Source organism: Plectropomus leopardus, chromosome 7 (assembly GCF_026936395.1).
Source record: "Plectropomus leopardus strain MGB_pleo_1.0 chromosome 7, ASM2693639v1, whole genome shotgun sequence".
Lineage (NCBI taxonomy): Eukaryota > Metazoa > Chordata > Actinopteri > Perciformes > Serranidae > Plectropomus > Plectropomus leopardus.
This window is the reverse complement of record NC_142182.1, coordinates 13,963,152-13,984,510: the sequence shown is the minus strand read 5'-3', so window position 1 is coordinate 13,984,510 and position 21,359 is coordinate 13,963,152. Positions and strand designations below refer to the sequence as shown.

At 41.2% G+C, this 21,359-nt stretch overlaps 1 protein-coding gene across 2 annotated transcripts in view; it reads right to left on the bottom strand.

Moving 5' to 3' along the window:
* The window catches only part of ldlrad3 (low density lipoprotein receptor class A domain containing 3), an 87,558-nt gene extending 67,894 nt beyond the window's left edge, over positions 1-19,664 (bottom strand). Inside the window, exon 1 of one of the 2 annotated variants that reach the window (XM_042496802.2) lies at positions 19,328-19,664. In XM_042496802.2, coding sequence (XP_042352736.1) covers positions 19,328-19,379 — 52 coding nt within the window. In that variant the 5' untranslated portion in view covers positions 19,380-19,664. The remainder of the gene's footprint in view (positions 1-19,327) is intronic. The other variant, XM_042496801.2, reaches the window with a different exon arrangement.
* Between the last annotated feature and the right edge of the window lie 1,695 nt (positions 19,665-21,359).

Sequence of the window (21,359 nt, the reverse complement as noted above, 5' to 3'; positions counted from 1 at the left end):
TGATCAACTCACACTGTGTGCAGCTATATCTCAGTATACACAAAGATAGCCTTAGTAACAATTTTGACAGGCTTACATAATACATATGGGTTTGTTGATGCAATAAGAGTGTAACCATGCTGATAAAGAAAACTAACAACAGCTATGTTTTATTAATTGTGTTTTTTTCTCCCAGTTTGGAAAACCCAGTTTCATATGCACTGCAGTCCTTGTCATTAGCCTGGAGAGGGCTGCAGACAGACCTGTGCTGCCTCACATGGTGGTGCAGCTGCTTATTTATACCTTTCAATGCACTGATACACTGTATGTCAATTAAAACTGTACTGTTTCTGTCCCTATAGAGTTTTCACTTTTTTTCTTGTTTAAACTAAGCAGGAGCACACTGTAGGAAATACTGAAATAATACAGATACAGAAGGTCATGGTGATGATGCCTATTGCTACAGTTCCATTATATACCAGTTTAAATACTACCTCCTCTGAGTTTGACACAGAAGTAGAGCATGTCTGTGAAATGGAAATGTCTTTTACATTCATATATTTTATTCACACATTCTGTTTCTATCGGGGTATCATGAATATACATATTATAGCCAAAGAGAGATATAGACAGAGCGGAGGAGGCATACTGAGCAAGAAAGTCAAACAAAACCAGCGTGGTAGCTGCTGAAGGGAGCAAAATAATATTTAAAAATCCTCCACCATCACTTAAGCGGCATAGCAATATTTTCCCCATTTCGCTTGACACTTAAAATATTCATAATCACAAAACAGCACTGTGCTTCCTGAGCCACGCACACAATTGTCTGCACGACTAATGGCATGAAAATTTCAGTACACTCGTGCCAACATCCTGAGGAAACAGACAATAATAAAAAAGCGACTTTCTAAACCCAACCACTCTGCTGAGTTTAATGCTAAACTATCACATGCAACACAGATGCTTAGAAGCAGAAGTTAAAACTTTATCTTTGAAGTTTTGTTAGCTAGTTACTTAGTAACTGTGTTCAGACTAGAGTATAATCTGACCAGCTGCGACATTACAGTGGTGGGTGTGATGTGGCGCACCACTGCGCCTGGAAGCATCTCCCTATTTGCATATTCATTGGTCTTGGAATTTTTGATGAGGATGAAGGAGTAGATGTACATTTAATCCTTTCCAGTAGTTCAGTTTCATGTTTTTGTGGAAAAACCTATCCCACAAAAATATCATCCAACGCAGAGCATTTTTTAAATGTATCGCTTTGGAGGGAATCTTAACCAAGTAAATAAGTTGGCCCCAATATTTAGTCGCAGTTTGAAACCGTAATAAAAAGGGAAAAGTGAGACTATAGCTGACTTCACCACCCTGGGAAAAGGAATTAGAGTCCAAGGACATCCCAAAAACCACCCACTGTCAGACCAAATCTTAGAAGTCTCTGGCACCAACCTCACAAAGAGAGAGTGGTTAATTCTCAACAGGATCGGCTGCAGCACTGGTCAGCTCTCGCAGGTGGGGCATAAGCCCAATCCCCCTGTGTGCATCTGGAGAGGAACAAACAATGGACCACAAGCTTGTCCTCTCTATAGGCTAAAGCGGGATTAGTCACCATCCATGCAGCACGATAACGAAGCAATTGTTTGTCTTCGGGACTTATCACTTGCTGTTTAATAAAATAAGGACACTGGCTCACGAGGCAGAAAGTCAGAGTAAATTCCTCAAGGAAGGAAGACAGAAAATAAGCCTAGTGATGTGCAAAACCTCCTCTTTTATTGCATCTCAATATAGTTTTTTGTTTGTATTGTGATCCAAAAAAGTCAGAAGACGATACAAGAAATGTTACATAAACTCACAAATATTGAGACCTAACTTTACTGCATGTGAAATAAAAGGACAAAAAGTTTGTGAGTTTGGCAACAGTCGCATTGTATTGCCCTCACAACCTAAAAAATGTCATTGGCTTTTCATTCTTCATCATGTAATGCTTTCCTGAAAACTAGGATAACATGGCAACATCCCAACACAATCATTATCTCGGAGGGAACGTAATACAAAAGCTATTTTTATTTCCCTGCATTACTCTTTTGGACTCACATCAAACACAGTGCTGTTTACAGTCAACATGCCTGAATAAATGGAAGTTTTCTAACCTCTTATGGCTTATGGCATTATCGCAGACATTGAGGGATAACTAGAGCATTACTAAGAAAACAAAAGCCTTTCTTCACCCCCAAATCCCCTGAAACTAATTCAAATAAGCACATTTACACAATTAAGCAGGCTGCACCACATGGGTTTGCCTGAAGATAGTTCACTAACATCAAGGCTGTCAGAGTGTTCATGAACCTATACTACACTGACACTAAACAAATCAAATTAGCCACAAAGCTGTGAGTCGCCCACCAGCAAAGAGTGTCTAGCCTGTAGCTTTTCTAATGTGCACTAACATAACTGTAAATGTATGTTACCTCTACCAGAGATATTCAGTTTTCCCTGCCTGTCTACTGCTTCAGTGCACTGCTTAAGCGTTTTGTGCACCGCGCCTAAGCCATATGAACGTAATAACAATGTGGAGAAATCTGGACAAGCTGCTGCACGTCACATGGTACGGCTGGACTCAACTCAACTTAAATCACTTATGGAACAAAGTACAAGGTTTTTTTTTAAAGTGTGGGTGGGATTCTAAGCTGATCGACAGAGTGACACCATGTGAAACTGCCGTGCCATCATTTTCAAAGCAAAACTCATTGAGTCCTTTCATCTGCCACCAAACAGTGGAACATCTGCACTTTGTTAATTCTCTGGGGTAGTGGGACATAGTTTTGAGTGCTGCAGTTTTTTAAAATCTGGGTCGAGTGAATAAAATAACTTTGTTAGTGCAGGATGTCCCATGTCTCGTCAGTGATGATTCTCTCTGACTAATCGGTGCCCTGCAGTGTTTTATCTCTTTTATCTACTGTCCCTACCTCTTAGCTCAGCTCGCTTGGCATCTCGACCAGTGTGGTACCAAAAAAAAGTACCAGTGGATTCAAGTGGATGTGTATTCTCCTTATTGTAGGCTGTGAAAACAATTTTAGACTGCTTATTTTGTAGTCAATGAATGAGGAATTTTATCAGCAAAGATAGATTATACTGACTTAATATAAAGCTGTTTAGTACTAAACAATTTATCTTCACAACTCTGCTCTGGTTTTTAAAAAATATTTCCTATAACTACAAGAAATCATTTATACTATTGTGGGATGATGGGGATGTAGATGGATAGGTGAGTAGAGCAAGTTGCTGTTTTTTTGTGCATGCTTTATTTCTCTAGAGGTCACTTTTACAGACAAGAAATGCAATAATGCAAATAGCAATAATTTGCTCTGGTTTAAAAAGAAAATAACAAATTCTCTGAAAATCCAGAAAGAATCCCAAACTCAATTAAAAAAAAATCTAATTTATATGACAATAATGTGAATCTCTCACAGAAATGTGAACAAAACATGTCCAAGTGTTACATTACCTTTATCTTTTGATACACTATGTTTCCTTCTTATTACAGCTCTTTCATTTTTGCCTACAGCCTTGCAGTCAGTTTGTTACTTCCCTAGCGAGACAGTGACCTCTTAGCCTGCCAGCATTAAGTGCTTTCCGGCATTTGCGAGGTTTCGGAAGAAAAAGCCTTGATAACAATATAAATTAAGTATAAAATGTCTGTTGACAGCCAGTTTATTTCTGGTTTCAGAAGAAAATCGAAGAATTTCCACTAGGATGTGGCCACACAGCGAGTAGCAGGCATCTAGAAGAGAGGGGTGAGACAAACCCTCTTAAAAGCTTCAGCCTTGTTAAAGAGGCTGCATTATTGATAGTGCATCTGTGGGCTGAAATAGTACCAGAGTGAGTAGAGCGAGACAGAGAGAGAGAAAGAGAGAGTACCAGCTTGAAGAGACAAAATGTCAGAGAGAAACTGTGATTTTCAACAACACAAATGTGATTTCTAGGTATGCATATTTCACAGACACAACAGAGACATACCTAAAAATGCAATGAAAAAAACAAAAATATTCTATGAATTTATTTTAAACCTTAAAATAATAATATCATTATTAAGCAAAAATGAAAGTTTAATTTGGAAAATGTCGATATAAACTTAAATTAACTTAAATTAAATTTTAAAATTTAATTCCATTGATGGATTTCACAAACAATGAAGCAAGTACACATACACCTCTAGGTTAAGATTGTGGCAAAGTGAAATGTAAACTCATGCAGGGTAACACGTTGGTCAATGAGGGAAATAAATGAGCATTTCTCTCCTCTGAATGGAACTGCAGAGACATGGCTGTATATACAGTATGTCATTAATACAATATACAAACAACAACAGTCTGTTCAAATGATTATTCCCTGCAACTGATCCCCTGAAGCTGTTTCTGTGTTCTTACATATGGACACATAAAGGTTAATGAAAACATAAAAATGCATACTTTGCAAACAAACATGCACACGCAGCTCTTTGGCAACATGAGCACAACAGTGATTGTTTCATTAACCTCTGTCTTATTACGCTTATTATGTATTCATTTAGAGGCCTCTCCTTTATGAAGTAGACCTTGCAATGACTGCCTTACACTGCCTTTGGTTTTTTTGGGAAGGGTGACTGGCCAAATTACCCTGGCTTGACTAAACAAGGCCCTATTAATCACACACTGGTCTGCCATTAATCTGGGATCACAGATCACACTGAGCCTATAATCCCATAATGCTGGTTTATTTAGTCTGTTTATGAGTCCATCTGCGGTTAAATTAAAATGGAGATCAGGGCATAAATGCATTACAATGCTCAAGCTCAATATTGGGGCTATGAAATCCAGCATGATTAGGTCGAAATACAAGAAAAAAAAAAAAAAAAAACTGTCACATGCTGGCGGTATAGGGCACTTTCAAAAAAAGTTGTTTTGTTGCAGTTTTCTTTTGGCTTGGATTTCAGAGAGGCAATTGTCCATCTAATCCTCTAAGAGATGACAGTGGCATTTTCAACAGCATCCCAGCCTATTAACATCACCTTGGGATTACCTTCACAGAGAGGAGGAGCTGATGGAGATAGGGGCGGGAGGAAGGATGAGGAGGAGAACGATGACAAAAATGAGATTTGTGGACAAGCTGCTTGCCACTCAGACAAACAGCAGTCTTGTTTGACACAAAGACGTACAAAAATAGACTGCACACATAGTATGACCACAGAGACAGACACAAAGCCATCCAGACAAATATCTTTTTATGGGCTAGAATTCCTTATCAGTCCCAAGGAGGAAGCTTCTCCTGTCAAACAAACACATCTATTCAATTAATTCCAATCCCCCCACATCGGCCCATCACCGGCACAAAACTAAATGTCAACATTCCCCTGCGTCTCTTTCATCATGCAGTCGACTGTCACAGAACACACCGATAAACAGCGCGCACCCCTCATCCACCGCTACGCCGCGAGACCCCTTACTGAGCAAGCTGACATTTCCGCAGAGCCAGCCAGATAGTAAGAAATGATGCAGACAGAGGCACAGAGGGAAGCTGCCAGAGCTGACCTTATGTCACACCTGCGAGACTCGTGTTTGCTTCAAGTCACGCTTATCTCTGAACATGACAGGGGGGAAAACATTCGCAATCAAATCACCGTACTTAAGGTAACCAAAATCTACAAGTAAGTGTAGCTTTATAGATGCTGAATGAGCCAGAAAATGACGCCCAGAAACTAAAATGTCGTAGGTCTGGGAGTCATGAGTACATTTCATTTCATAGAAACAATGTTTAAGAGATGGAAATTGAACTATTAATTCTTCTTAGCACACGCAGCCTCATTATGCACCGTGGAGAAGATGTACTGTGGCAGAGGGTTATGATGAGACGAGTGAGGAGGAGGAGGAAGAGAAGTTGCACCCTTTTTACTTAAAAAGTGCCTGGGGAGAGAGAGAGAGAGAGAGAGAGAGATAAAATGATGGAAGCGGGGAGCGCTCGACAAAAAAGGCACAGGCTGCCTTTGTCTGTCTTCTAGTCTGTGTATTAGCAAGTAATGAGCTCCTAATTGTGTAGCCAGGCCATGGAGTCACTGCAGGGGTTGAGAAGCACTGCAAATGAACTATATCTGCCAAAAACACCGGGGCAAAGAGAGCGTTAGGGGAACAGAAAGAGAGAGCACAAGGTGAGTGGGAGAAGAAAAAAGGGATGTGAGATAGAGACACTACATTTAGGAGAAGGGGTAAAGGATGGGGGGGTGGGGGTGGGGCGGGTTACAGGAGCATTACAATAGAAATGTTTATTTCGACAGAATGCAGATGAGGGAAATGAGTGCCCGTAACTGCTGCTGCGATCCCCTTCTTTTTCTCTGTATCTGTCTCCTCTCTCTTTTTTTCGGTATCATATAATATCTTCTCAGCTGAATGATAATGAGTCAGAATGGTAATAAGTCAAATGGAGGGCCTTAGTTTAAAAGGTAGCGGGTGTGCGAGTAGTCTTCACCATGGCAGCTGATGTTGTAACTAAAGGTCATTCCAATAAGATTTCAGTCTATGTGCTGTCTGTAAAAGGCCAACTTAGACATAGAAACGACGTGACAGGAAAAGACATGAACAATGATGAGAAAGGTCACAAGAGTACTAGGTGACCAATTTCTATCCAACTGGTATTTACAGTCAACACGATGACTTCACAGCATACGCCTCATTCTCTCTCTGTTAAGCTTTTCTCTCCTCTGTGTGATAGAAAGTGTGGGAGATGTTTATTTGTGTGTTTTGCGGGATGTTCATGTGTTTGACCATGTGTGCTTTAGCAGAAATCCACACACTATTTGTTTGACCAAATCCGTGTGATGACGGTGTGGACGGCCCCTGGTGTGTCTCCTGGTTGGCACTTAATTCATCTTTGCTTGTGAGCCTGCTTCACCTGGCTTCATCCCCCCTCCGAGAGATAAGCTGCATTACTCAGACCTGTAATTCTGGTACACTCATTCACTCACAGAGCCCTAGACCTCTATGTTGTCATGGTAATGGCTAAAAAGTACTCTGGCACTGCACTGAGAAGAAGCGTCATGTGCTTGTAGGCTTATGAACGCAAACAATTTCCTTCTCGCTGTGTAACAGTGCTGCTCCATATCATATGCAGACTCATGCTCAGAGCCGCAGCGCCTTGACACCTTTACAGCTTCCAGCGGGTCAATATCACCATCTCTTCTGACATTCTTCCACCTTCGCTCTGTTTCAAAGCAGGAGAAAATACAAAGATCAGCGCTTTAGCGGCTTGTTGACCAGCTGAGTGAACGTGCATCAGTCTGCACCAGCGATTAGCTCTGTACACCTCATTTCTCTTCACTCCTACACCAGTGCCATCTGTGGCAAAAGAAGTAGGGGTGGTGGTTGTGGGTGGGGGCGGAGGTGGCTGGTCTGACAGAGACACACTGCTCAAAGTGCTCTGCACGGCACCGGTAAAGACACCAAACCAAATGAAAACAAATGGCCTCCCTCTGAGAGCAGCTCCCACTCTTTGGGCTCGGTTTAAGAAGTGTTTTTTTTTTTCTCTTTTTTTTCCAGTGGGTTTTTATTTCCTTTCATTCGAGTTTGTAGTGAGTTAAATGGGTTTGGTTAAAGACTCTCACTGGTGCTGATCTGAGCTAACCTGCAAGAGGTTCAGTTACAAGTAACACTACATGGCACGGCATGGACTTACGTTTTAACGTGTATGTGTGTGTGCAGACTTAACTTACAGCGTGTATGTGCGTCCCTTTGTGACCGTAAGTCCTGCATGTCTGTCCTTGGGTGAATGCACCTTGTTTCCCCTCTCAAGTGTCTGTGCAAGTGTGCACATTTTTGTGTATCAACAGTTATGTGTGTGTTTGTTTACACTTCTCTGTGTCCATAAATTTATAAGTGTATACGTGTGCGTGTGTGTGTGTGTCTGTGTATGTCTGTGTGTGTGTGTGTGTGTGTGTGTGTGTGTGTGTGTGTGTGTGTGTGTGTGTGTGTGTCTCCACGGTGAAGAATGTGTGACTGGCTGCAGAGGTCAGTCAAGGAGAAATCTATCATAATCCATCATAATCAGCTGCTGTGCTGTTCCTTCAGGACAGATGAGCTCCTGACCCATGGCGGACATGGAGGAGAAGAGAATCACTTGAGGGTGAAATGTGATGTTTACCAGCTTGGCTGGTTTCCGTAGAAGACATTTTCAACTCTATCAGGGGCTGCGTAGACAACGCAAACAGGTCAAGAAATTTGCAAAAGCATGTGGTTACTGAGGCAGCATTTCTTGTGCACATTCTTTTCCAGCGCGAGCATATTTATCATTTTGGAAATGTCACTTGGCAAATTTAACTGCACTAGAAAGATGAGATCACCTGTTTGATGTTTTGCTGATGGAATGATGGACGTGCCATTGTCTGATTATGTGGGCATAAAATATGTGCATTTTTGGAATTTTACTTTGGTTGAATACCCTCTAATTAACATTCAATAGGAATTAAGATAATAACTTTGCTCCATTTTCTTATTTTTCACTTCAAACAAGCAATTCTTTGTTTGTTTCAGTATGGAAGATCATGTTGTTTTCCCAGTTGCAAAGGTACATAATGAATGACAAGCACACAGTGTGTGGCAGTGCTTAGTTTTATAATCATAAAAAGCCCCAGACACAACAAATTGACATTAACAAACTTGAGGTGATGATGACAGTGTCTTGGCCAAAAAGTTGCACCTGAACACACCGCAAAGATGAAAGCAAACAGCTGACCAGCAGGTACGTTCAGTACCTGTGTGAGAGGAAATGAATCTCCACACCAACAGGTGGTTATAGTCTGTATTTATGATTCAAAGGGGAAACCTGAAGACAGACAGGACAGATTCAAGATGTTAGTTAGCCAATTTGCCCAGTAATGACACAACTCAATGTTGAAAAAACACAGGATATTTACCGTGCACTAGTGTACAGTCACACAAATAATTCCAAACTGTTTTTTGCTTCAGAGCTCAACAGCTTTAAACACAACCGTGCCTAATATAACAAGTTTGTTTTGATCTCGCATCTTCTTGACTTTGTCATTTGTTTGCTTTCCACATCTTTGTCTCTCTTCTGCCCTGAGTTGAAGTGCCAATCAGACCCCAATTCAATATGCTGAATCAGCAGAAAATAGGCCGACAAGGGCAAAACATCTCGGAAAGATGGAGAAAATGGGAGCCAGCAGAACTAGTATCCTGCTGGCCATTGCACAGGCGTTGGAGGGTGAACTGGACAACCCGGCCCACAAGGACTGCTGTGACAGTGGGAAAGTGAGCTGCTGCCCTATTCCTGCTGTGGATCACTGCTATACCCCGTCCAGTGGTGGCTGCAGTGCAGCACTGTCCACGTTTGGTAGGCGAGACCATGCAGCCATCTCGTTGAGGTCTGAATTGGTGGACGGTTAAATCATTCCATCAGACCATCAACATGACAGAACCAACCAGAAACATGATCAATTATAAAGAAGCAGCCATCAATGTAAGAAAATGCAAAAAGAACTAAATCACAGTGCAGAAAATAAAGGAGCTGATGGGATCACATTTTACTGGTGTTGTACCTTGTATAATTCCTTTGACAAATAAATGATTGATTGATAGATTCATTCATTCATTTGAAAAAAAAGAACCAAGCAGGAATCAATAAAATATACTCATCCAATATATATATAGTACACACTGCTTTTGATATGTGGCGCTAGCACGCTGTCAGGACATCAAAAGCCTTGAAATGTCATTACACAAGTCTCCAGAGTGCACTAACTTTTGAAGTACATTAATACAAAGCTCCATCAGAGTCTTCGGAAATCCCACCAATCTTTCATTAAGTATCTTGAGTCATTAGGCACAGGACGGCCGGGCTGACATATCGTCCTGGGCATAGAAGAAATTAGTCAAATCTAAGGCCCGCAGCTTCTCATTAGAGAAGGCTGCGCAGAGACGGACTCAATTACCATCTCTGACACACTAGGCCCTGGCAAGACTAATGGCTCTGGCCCAATAATGACCTAAGCCGGGCCTGAACTTCCTGCCCTCTCCCCCACTCCACAACCAACCCACCTCCATTTTCATTTGCCCTCCCACACCTTGCTTCTTCTCTCCCTGGTTCAAAAAAACCAGAGGGTAAAAATTAGTTTTTGCTTTTCATTCCTGGGGAGCAGGAGCCGCCTTTTCGTCTTTGGTATTCATTGAACAAGTGAAAGGAATTAATTTTGTGGCCTACTGCTGGGGGCTTCTGCCAAGCCATGGTTGACAGGGAAGCAGCATTAAGGCAATTAACATGGGTTTTGCATTTGATTTTGGCTGGCGAGACTGCCTCTGTAAACAGCAGGCGGGATCAGGTGATTAGTTCCTGTGAAGATGAGCGCCTCGCCTCCCCTGGTCCCTGTCCAAGAGAGGATTACCCTTTATACTGCGCATACACACAGCATCTTATACATACACAAACACACACAAAGATACGCTGACACTGCTAGAGAAGAAAGAGACCATGTGTGGGGAATCAAAGAAAGCGCACACTTGAGGCAAGGGGCCGAGAGCTCAAAGGGTTAAGCCATGTTTGTGACATGACAGAGGTGGAGTCATATCTTCTCCACATATTAACTTCCTGCTTCTGCATCGCTTCACCTCTCCTCCTTCAAACAGACTCTGAATTATCCCCGCCTGCGTTGACCCTTTTATCATCCATTTAACACAGAGACTAATTCTTTGGATTCAGCTCCATTAAATGAGCAGGTCTTTCACGTATGTAATAATGGGGAATTCAATATCGATATCAAGGGGTCCTGAGTCAAAGCGCTGAAATTAATTGTGACAAATAGGCAATTATTTCGAGTCGGGGAATTGAGATTGATCTTATTTGTTCATTTATGCACTCGCCTGGAGGAGTAGCCTCAAGTGGAGACTAGCTTTTACATCACTAGATTGGAATTTCACCTGAGAGGCTGCTAAATCAGACGTGTGTCCGTGTGAATGAGCACGCAATAATAGGTGAAGAGAATTCCACAGACGCTGTCAACTTAATGTCAATCCAGTGCAGGGAGAAGGGAGGGTCACATCAATCCCTTGTACTTTTCCCCATGGACAGAGCTGGATTTCAGAGTAGCTGAGGGTTTAGCTGTCTTCTGCTATCGCTCCGTCATGCCTGGCCAAACACTTGTGCTCTCAGAATGAGGCTGACATGCAAAAATCTCCATGACGCAAATATGGCACGCAATCTTCTCACTTAAACGTGTTAAAGAATCTGTCAGATAACTATCAATGAGACATACAGCTATATTCCATTCAGAGGGGGAAAGAAAATTCAGTGCAGTCTGCATATCACTGAAATTTCACACTCTGCGGCACCTCAATTATAAATGTGAGTTTCACTTCTGCAAATGGCTTGTTTCATGAGCCAGCATTTCTCGTGCGTCTTGGGCTTAAGAGTTTACCCCTGACCTATTAAACAATCCTAAATTACTGCGTTGTGTAATAGAAGGAGACAAAGAGTCCCACAAAAGGTCTCCGTAATCCTAAAGATTAATCTAATCCTGCACATAAATGCATTACCAGCACTGCTGTGCTTCTAAAACAGATTTCACCTACAATGCTATTATGACAATTTGCATATTTATCACACAGGACACTGAATGCTAACGTTAAAACACTTGGCACGCGGTAGGGGAAAAACAAGGAAAACAAATGTCTGTGTGATTGCAATCAAAAAAGCGTATCTAGTCAAAATAACCATTGTACTTATGATTAGATGTTTGGAAAATTGCATCTAATTACAGCATCCAAAGCTGGTGGATGGAGTTGGGCCACTGACTGGAATGATGAAACTGCCAGAGCTGTATCACAATTACAGAAGAATTATGCATGAGGCTAAAGGTATGTCCACACGAAAGTTCAGTGCTGCATAATTATCACCGCAGGCATTTGGCAGCTGATATTTACAATCTCACTGCGCAGATGATAAAGCATTGGGCAGCAATTAAAATAAACAGACTACAAAGTAAACATCAATGTAAACGTACAAAATATTATTTTTGAGCTGCATTTCTATTTGAACAGTCACTAAACATTTCAAATCCTTCTATTTGTTTGTTTCCCTTAATCTAGACGTTATCCTTTGTGGCTGATATCCTATAGACTGAAAACAGTCAATCAATGAGGTAATTTATTTTGCCTGTATTGACAAAGTGAGTGGGATTCTTTGAGTTGAGAAGAAAATATTGACTCTATTTTCAGGGCCAGAGTCAGTATCTCAAATCAAATCAAAGTCATATGAAGAGCCAAATATATAAACGCACCATATATTCGCCCGCGTTGACAAACACACAGAGGATCAGAGGCCCTAATGGTATCGCCGTCTCTTTCTAGGTTTTTGTTGACCTTTAAGGTAGTGTTTGTTTGGTTTGACAGGGGGGATGCTGGAATTTCAGTCCAAAATAGCCTGTCAGAGTCCACACTGGCTGCCATGGTGGCTGGGAGACACAGTACAGCAAATGACTGCTGATCACGGGGGACAGCAGGGGAGCCAGCTGTCAGCCTGCCAGGGTCCGTTCCCTGTCTGACAGCAGGAAAAGCAACACAGGGGACACATACAGCGAGTCGTTCTCCTCTCAGAGGAGGGCACCGTGGATGAAGATAAAAGTGGTGAAAACCAAGGTGACCGGGCAGGACAAAAATGAGCAAATGTGCTGTGTAAGCTCTAAACAAAATAATCCATAACTCTATTGTTGTGTTCCAATGCAAAGTTCCTCTACAGTGTGCATTTCTGGACTCAATGCATCATAACATATCGACAACTTCAAGGTCAAACATTTATAAAGCCTCAAAACTTTGGACAGGACTCAGCAACAAACTGACAACAAAAATCCGACATCAGCTAGCAAGACTCAGTGTAAATGAGGTCCACTGTGGGAATCTTGCACTAGGACCTGCATAACAACCTTGGATAGGTTTCTTCCTGTTATAAAATATGACAACATAATGAACAATTAAGTGTTAAATTACCTTGATATTTTATAGGCAGAATCTCAGTATATTCAAAAGCTTAATCGTCCTCATAGAGCACAAACAAAACCTTTTGCAGATATTGATGGAATAACCACGTCAGTAGCCAAACGTCCCGTGTACTTATCAGGACTGGCTCATTAAACGTTTTAACTAAACGACGTCAAGCAGCAGAATGGGTGCGTCAAGTCACAATAAAGTTCATTTTGGACCGTCTTTCGGTGGATACAGCTGCCGAAGTGGGACACATCTCATACGCCTGTTCAGTTTCTCAATTATCTGAAAGTACGTTAAGTTTGTTTTTAATTATCTAATCAAAACTGAAACAAGATGTTGGTGTTGCACATACATACACACACAATGGGGATGCACCAAACTTGGCTCGCAGTCAGGCTGCTGATACATCCCACAAACCTTCACTTGCAGGCAGATCAATCATGCAGTTTACTGCTTAATTCCATGGTTGCTGAGGTATTCAGGGTTTCCCACACATTCATTTATTTGTTTCAGCCCGCCACGAACAAAACATCTGCAGCCACGTATTGACTGCTGAGGGGAAAAAAAAAAAAAAACCTCATGAAAAAGTTCCGCCTGTGCTGCGTTCAAATTTTTAAAGGGACAAAAATGGTTAAAAAAGAAAAAGGGACACACGCAAGATACAGCAACAGATAGATACTAATTCTGTGGAAAACACTGTTATATTCACAAATTACACAGATCAGTGCAGAAGCTGCATCTGAAACTACCTTACTCCGTCAGTGAAATTACTCAGTTCACATTACTGTAAATAAATAGAAAATTTTAGATGTGATTGGTTATAGCGTGCCAATTTTCCATCTCTCTCTGTCACCATTCATTTATTTTCCATCTGCTCTGCCTGATCATTGCTGCTTCCTGTGTGTGCTTTGCTGCTTTACAATGAATGGGATGCTGCAGCTCCACTATCTTGGCATATACAGGGTGTCACTTATCCTAAACTCTTAAACAAAGGAAAATCAGTTAAGGAGAGAGAAGTTGTCTGAATTGATAAAAGGGACAGAGCGATGGGATTTCCAAAAGGAAGGGGTTTTTAAGAGTAAGGTTTTTACCTTCCTTTTCTACAATAAAACTGAAAACTGTATGGATGTAAAGTTTACCATTTCCCTGCTCCTGATCCACTGTAAAACTTAACAATGACAGGTAAATCTCCTGTCCTGCCGGCTGCTATGTCTCTCACTATGTGAGCAGTGTGGGTGTGTGTACATCTGCATGCATTGTAAAACTGAGAGACTGCAGCAATCTTTAAAATAATCCAAAAACATTCTCAGCTTCTGCCTCACTTGAAAACAAACTTCTCAGCACATCTCAAGTTACCCTTTAGGTCTGGCACTAGACAGTTCAAATCAATGTCTAGCACAAACTGTCCTCATGGTTACCTCCGAGGGGAATAACTACAGTGTACAATGTCCTGGGTAAAAGTGTTGAGTAAGTTGGTGAAAAGCAGAAGTGCCATGTATTCATAATCAGTAGGCAAAATGCAAAACCGAATGCCTCAAAACAACTCTCTTCAGTAAATAAGGAGATTATACCAAGACTGAAGTTTGATCTTGGCATCCAAGGACGTGCTGGATCAATATAAGGCAACCTACAGGGATTAACAAAGCTTCTGCATCACTGCATGACAAATTAGTAAAAATCAATCCAAAATCAATATGTAATGAGCTGTCTTCTAACTTTTTCCAGTACATTTTACTCCTCTCTGTTTTTCTGTCTCTCTCTGTTTCTCCTTCGATCCATACATCCCAGGGTTCATGAAACATTTAGCTTCATGACTTATAGATCAGAGATGCTCAAAGAGAATGGACACCAAACCTACATCCCACGCACAGAAAAATACAATATGACTTACACCTCTGGTGAAAGATCAAACACTACAATATGCAAATGTGTATTGCTGTTCAAAAACATGGAACATTTGTGCTGTGTTGTGACATTTGACCAATAAATAATGAAACAGATCCCACTATGTGCTTACCGCAGTTAAAGCTGCACTGCGACCAAGGTCTGAAACATGACTCCAGTCATGTGGCTTTGTTTAACAACTATGGGAACCAAAGCCACACTGGCCCTTCTTAATCCCTGGCCTTCTCTGTGCAACTATGGCTGGAAGTGCATCAACCGTGTCAGCCAGCACGAAAACACAACATCTCTCTCTCACTTTTCTCTCTCTCTCTCCTGTTCCAAAGACACGCAAAGATAAGCACAGACACAAGGGTTTATTGGGCCAACTGGCCTGTCTCTGGGAAGCCACAGTGCAGAAATACAAAGCATAATAAGCAGGAGACAATGTGATTCTGTCTCCCCGTTCAGGGGGAGAAATGACCCGAATAGTCTGTCTTTGGATATGAATGAATATATCCGACCACCTGGCCTGTGTGTGTGGCCTGGTAACACAGAGCACGTAATGGAGCGTACATTTATGTTGATTGAGGAGATACTTAAGTGTGGCTACGTCAGTTGGCTAACTGAGCCGTTCAAGTGATGAAAGAGTGTTCACAGTATGAGCTCTTTCCACACAAGACACAGAAAAAAAACTGAGTAAGTCAGATATTAGCTTTGATGTCCACTTTGCGGTTTGTAACGTTTAGTTGTGGTGGGCGAGCAGGTGAGTTAATCCTACTTGGTGTGAGCATAATGGCAACATTAAAAAGGTTTTTAGAGGAATTTTAAAGGTTTCCTTTAAAATTCCTCATGGAAGCAAGACGGGAGCTTTTTGAGGTTATTTGTTCAAAATAAATGGTAGAAAATAGTCATGAGAGGATTTTAACAGACACACACAAATAATTAGGAGCTAAAATATATGAAATCAACCTCACCCCTGCGTTTCATCAGTGCATAAATCAAAGGAGAAATAGTGTCATTGTGTTTCTATGTATTCATAAACACACAAACAAGCACAAAATGACACACAAGGACATGCATTTTGAACTTTATGAAAAATCTGAACAAAATCTTAAATTACTAAACTCAAAATGTCGTGTCTATATATTTCAATGTGACACGTATATCTTTAATAGACCTCCACACTAAAGGAGTGCGATATAATCAAACATTTATAAGGTTGGCATTTATATCACAATGCTGATCCTTAACAAGCCATAATCATCCTCCAGAGCAGGGGGGAAATAACTGATGCGGAGCTAATTTATCTTTCCGATGTTGTACCTAAATTCATTTATATCAATATTCCCCCTAGTGCATGGTCTAGCAGACCAGCTGAACAGCCTAAATATAATTTCAGGCCGCGCACCACAATAATAAACTTGCCTTGTTTGTAACTGCACTGCAACATTCCATTGTCAGTGGGTCGTGTGGCTAAATCTCATATTACATAATAGCACTGATTTATCTCCTGCAGCTTTGAGGGAGTGCAAGGCTGCAAGGCTGCAAGGCTTCCTGGCTGCCAGACTTGGAGTCCGGTCAAGTGCAACGCAGAGACTGTCAACATCCTCCAAAAAGGAGCACAATCTTTACTAGATTTGATATCTTATTACTACCAAGGGGGAGATTCAGTACCTCTACTGGAACGCAGGTTTTGAGCACTTTTCATTTGTTTTGAGCCAAAGAGCCACGAAAGAACTACAACAAACAACCAAAAGCAGACATGTAAAGTTCTAAAAGAAGGAAAACTAGGAGCGACACTTGCTGACATGAAAAATTAGGAACTTTCTCAGGCTGTGCATCTTACCCAGATATTTCTGGCAAGTTTAAGCAAGCATGTAGTACAGCCTGTGAATGTCTTTTTAGTCTTGAAATCGTATCAGCTGACACATGATACTATATGGCTCATTAAGTTTTGTAAAGTAGGAGCTATGAATATATCTACATCTTATTAAGTACTATAGCCAAAACGAGGATGGGCTTAATTTATCTGATCTGAAAGGGTCACTTTATATCCAATTAAGTTTACAATCCAAATTGTGAACTGCAGCAATTTGAGTGTTTGCTGAGTGTTTGTATGACAACCCAAAGCTCACAGCATGCAAATCAATGTTTACTGCGTTGTGATTTGTGGATTACATTTGACACAACACTTGTTGACCATTCTGAAACTGAGCTACTGCATGGTGACGTGTGTGACGAAAATGAACTGCACTTACATCATCTGCATGTTTGCAGACCTTCGCTGTAATTATGTTTATCAAAATATTTAGTTCCTTCTATGCACACTTGGAAAACACACTGAAGCTTGTGCACAAACTGTACCAACCATGTGCATTCTACTCCGTTCATAGATATTTTATTTCCCTTATTATTTTTAGCACAGATTCTGTGTGGGGTGGGAAAGTCTACCGATGTCATTTTCGGTTGCCGTATCTTCAAATGTCAATATTGTGATTATCGTTTTTATAAGGTAATGCCCAGCCAGGAAGCAAATAGATTTTTAAATGCATTAGACCTTTCTAATGTCTGAGCGAAATGTCAAATCAAAATATTGTGCACCCAATTTAGACCTTATATTACTGGTTCATATGCACACTAGAATATTAACCAAAAGCAGAGTCTTGTCAAATGTCAAGGCTGGCTGGTATTAGCTATGCTCTAACTTACATACTGGCCTGGGCACCAACACAATACTAACACACAAACACAGAGAGTCTACCCTATATTATTTTTACACTGGTCAGGCTATGACCTAATAAAAGGCTGCAGCACAGTGACAATACATATGCAACGCTAAAGAAAACAAACTACAGTAATATTCTGGGAGAAAACGTCTGACATCAAACGTGTGTATATGCTCCTTTGCGCCAACATAACAAACTGGGGTGGGGTATTTGGCAGCCAACACTAAATCTCTGGTCCAAACCGATTAAAAACAATATTTACACTTAACTCACAATAAAATTGACAAAAACATAATATGCACGTAAAATACACATTAACTAAGCGTGCTTCCTGTGTCAAATAACAAGTGTTTGAAAAATGGACATGAATTCCTAGTGTGTTTACACAAAATACTAATGCCCTTTATGTCATATCCAAATGCCAAAAATGTAGCAACTGGCCTATTTCAAAGCACACCTTTACTTGCAAGAAAACATTCACAAGTCATTTCTATTCAAGTGTCCCAGTAAGCCACCATGCACAATGCCAGGACTCTGAAAATAAAGCAGATAAATGCATTTCAGCCATGATTACTTTCATTGTTTGCACCTCTGCTTTTCTGTAAAATGTCAAAAATGTACTCCATTACCGGGACCTATGGTGCCAGCAGCATCTTAGTACTTTTTTATGCTATTACGCTCATTCAATGCACCTGCAATACTGACTGAGCTCATTAGAATGCACTCAATACACTGACAATGTAACTATAGCTTAAAAGACGCTAACGGATCGGTGTCATCTCCAAATACTTTGATCAAACTCCATAAAAGCTCCCATAAGAGTCAATCAAAGTACATGTTAGTTCAAAGGTATGTTAGCTATGATCATTTAGTTGTGGTAACATATTAAGGTTTACTGATCTTGCACACAGGGGGCACGCGTGCCAAACTGGTATTACAAATTGCATGTGCAGAATTATTATAAGGGGAACAGATGAACACATGCCTTTTCTCCAATACAACTTCTCTGTCTTATTATCATAATCACACATACTCTGAATCCCTGATTATCCCACGTGTTTCACATTACTGTAGTTATTTACAGCAGACCACCACTGAAATGGACAGTTAGTTTTTCGGTCACTGATCGAAAAACAAGCTAAAAATCACAGCTGCAGCATGGTTAAAAGGAGTAAAGTGCAAACTGGCTGCCCTGTGCATACACTGCAGAGTAAGTGTCCTGCACAGGGCCCCAGCTGCTGCCATGGCGGGGCTGCAGAACAGATTGACTTGTCAACGCTGTCCTGTCAACAACCTCTCGGTCATAACCTAACCCGGAGGAGTCTATAACCCTGTCTCAGTAAAACATACAGTAGATGGAAATGGCGTGGCGGGTGTCACTCTGTAGCAAAAATATTCTCACTCAGAAGTAAAGGGGACATGCACCCATTCGACATGCACGAAAAACTCCGAAACTGCTGCCCCGGCTGCTCCAACTCCCAATATCCACAAAAAACCGTTCAGTCGATGGAAATGAAAGGTCGGATAACTTCTTTTTTTAGAGAAGCTGCTCCAATAAGTTTCAGCAAACTCGTCGAAGTAGGAAAAACATCCGAGGAGTTAGCTGTAGCTTACCACACTTCAAAAGACAGTGCATTGCCCCCCTTCCTCTAACCCACCCCGTTTAAAGCGTGTCGGCACCGTGACAACAACAATAGTTTCCGTGTGCTTTTAAAAACTTACCAACAGTTCTTGAGCCTGACCCCGAACCAAGCAGAAGGTACCAGATCCACATCCTACGGTTTGCTTTTCCCCCCGGCCTGCCCTTGCTGTCCTGCCCCGCCGCGGGGCCGAAATCTGGGGGCAAAGAGGAAAAACTTCTCCGACACAGCTTTACTCCTGCCTATTGTACTTTCCAAGTTTTTTCTTCCGGCAAAACTACGAGTTCATTTGGCGTGAGAGTGGTGGTGGGTTCACGTTGGGACAGCGACGTGGAATCCGGTTTGGGAAGTTTGCATGCAGGCTGGAGCTGGAGGGGGCTTCGGGGTGGCGGCAGGCAGGCTGGGGAGTCGGTCGCTCGTGTGCTGCTGCCGAGAGAGGCGGAGTCGGAGGCAGAGAGCCGGAGAGCGGAGGTCGGCCACTCCGGGGCAGCGGTTCCCAAACTGCGGGCTAGGGACCGCCAACGGTCACCACCAGCAAAACCAGGAGTTGTTTGACAAAGCACCGTTACTTCAATCAAAGCAAACAGCGGTGCTACTATCTCACCTACAGGTACTTATTCAGCAGAGACAGCACAAGGGGGCGAAATAGAAATTGGGGACAGTGGCCTGCAGATAGAAAATGCGGGTCAGAGCTCACTGATATGGTTTTTGTTAATGTGAAAAAGATATGAAGGAGGCTAGGGTGAGGACCATTTACAAACTCATTTTCCCCGACTACCTGATAACACTTTGCATGGGATTATTGTTTCAAAAACTAAAACCAAGTAAAAGATAACCCTGAAGGGGCAACAGATAACAGTATTAACATAGTGTATAATATGAGATTAATTGTAAATCCCATTATGAGGATAGTCTAATATGAAAACCATAACCTCCATGGCTCTTATACTAGGCCTATTGCGATGAAGTATGCCAACAAAAAGCCTCTATATAGTTAGTATACTGTAACCCAAACACTTGCAAACAATATGCAAACCTATGCTGTATAGTAGGCCAAGAACTGATCCCAGCAGACACCGGATGACTCAGTTAAAATGGGCAGACATAACATTTTGGTTGGAATGAGATCAGGTTTGACAATATTTAAAATACATTGTATTGTGTTATTTCTGTGTTGAACCCTAGGGAGACTAGCAAATGTGACAACATTAGCTAATGGGGATCCCAATAAACTGTTAAACTGATAAATATACATAAGAATTTCAAGTTTTGTGAATGTTAACATTATGGCATTTGGCAGACAGGTATTGTTCTACATCAAGATGACATTGGCATAATTTGTTTGGAAGGTTACTTAACAAACCAGCATAAATCCAACAAAATATCCACTTCATCTGTCGTTACTATTCTAAACTGACATTGGCATTAGATGTCGTCCTGTCACTGAATTTTGGTCATCCAATGTCACAACCTAAATTCAACATTTTAGACACACTGTAAAAAACAACAATTTGTTTTATTTTGAAAAAGTTAGTATTCGGGCTACTGTAAAATTCTAAAGTAGAGAAGACAAGTTGAATCATTACAAAATTACCTCAACTTATCATCTCAAATTCGGTCAACTTAAAACAGCCCGGACACTAACTTTTCTAAGTTAAAATAAACTTTATTTGTATAGTGCATAATTTATCTCATTTGTAGAAATAAAGTAAAGGATTTGGGGCGATGTTTTTCTCAGTTTGTCATGATTTTTTAGCAAAATGTCATAAGTGGCACAAGAGAGGAAGAAGATGCACAGATGGAAGTGCTCAGGGGTGAAGGGAATGGGGACAAAACACAGTGGCCTATAGGCTACTGTGTTTTTCTTGGCCTTAACCATTTCAGAGCCCCTTTATCTCAAAATCCAGTCAACTTGATCTCTGAAATTCAGTTTCTATTCATGAACTTTCACCCCATCCATTTAACAGCATCACAAACTCCTAAGCCTATCCAAAATGCTTCACCTGCAAACATCAGATCAAACACAGACAGTAGGCCAGGATGATTTTAGTTAGCTTCATGTACACTTAAACTAAAACAAGCAAAGAAACAAGATTTTCATATGATTAAAACAT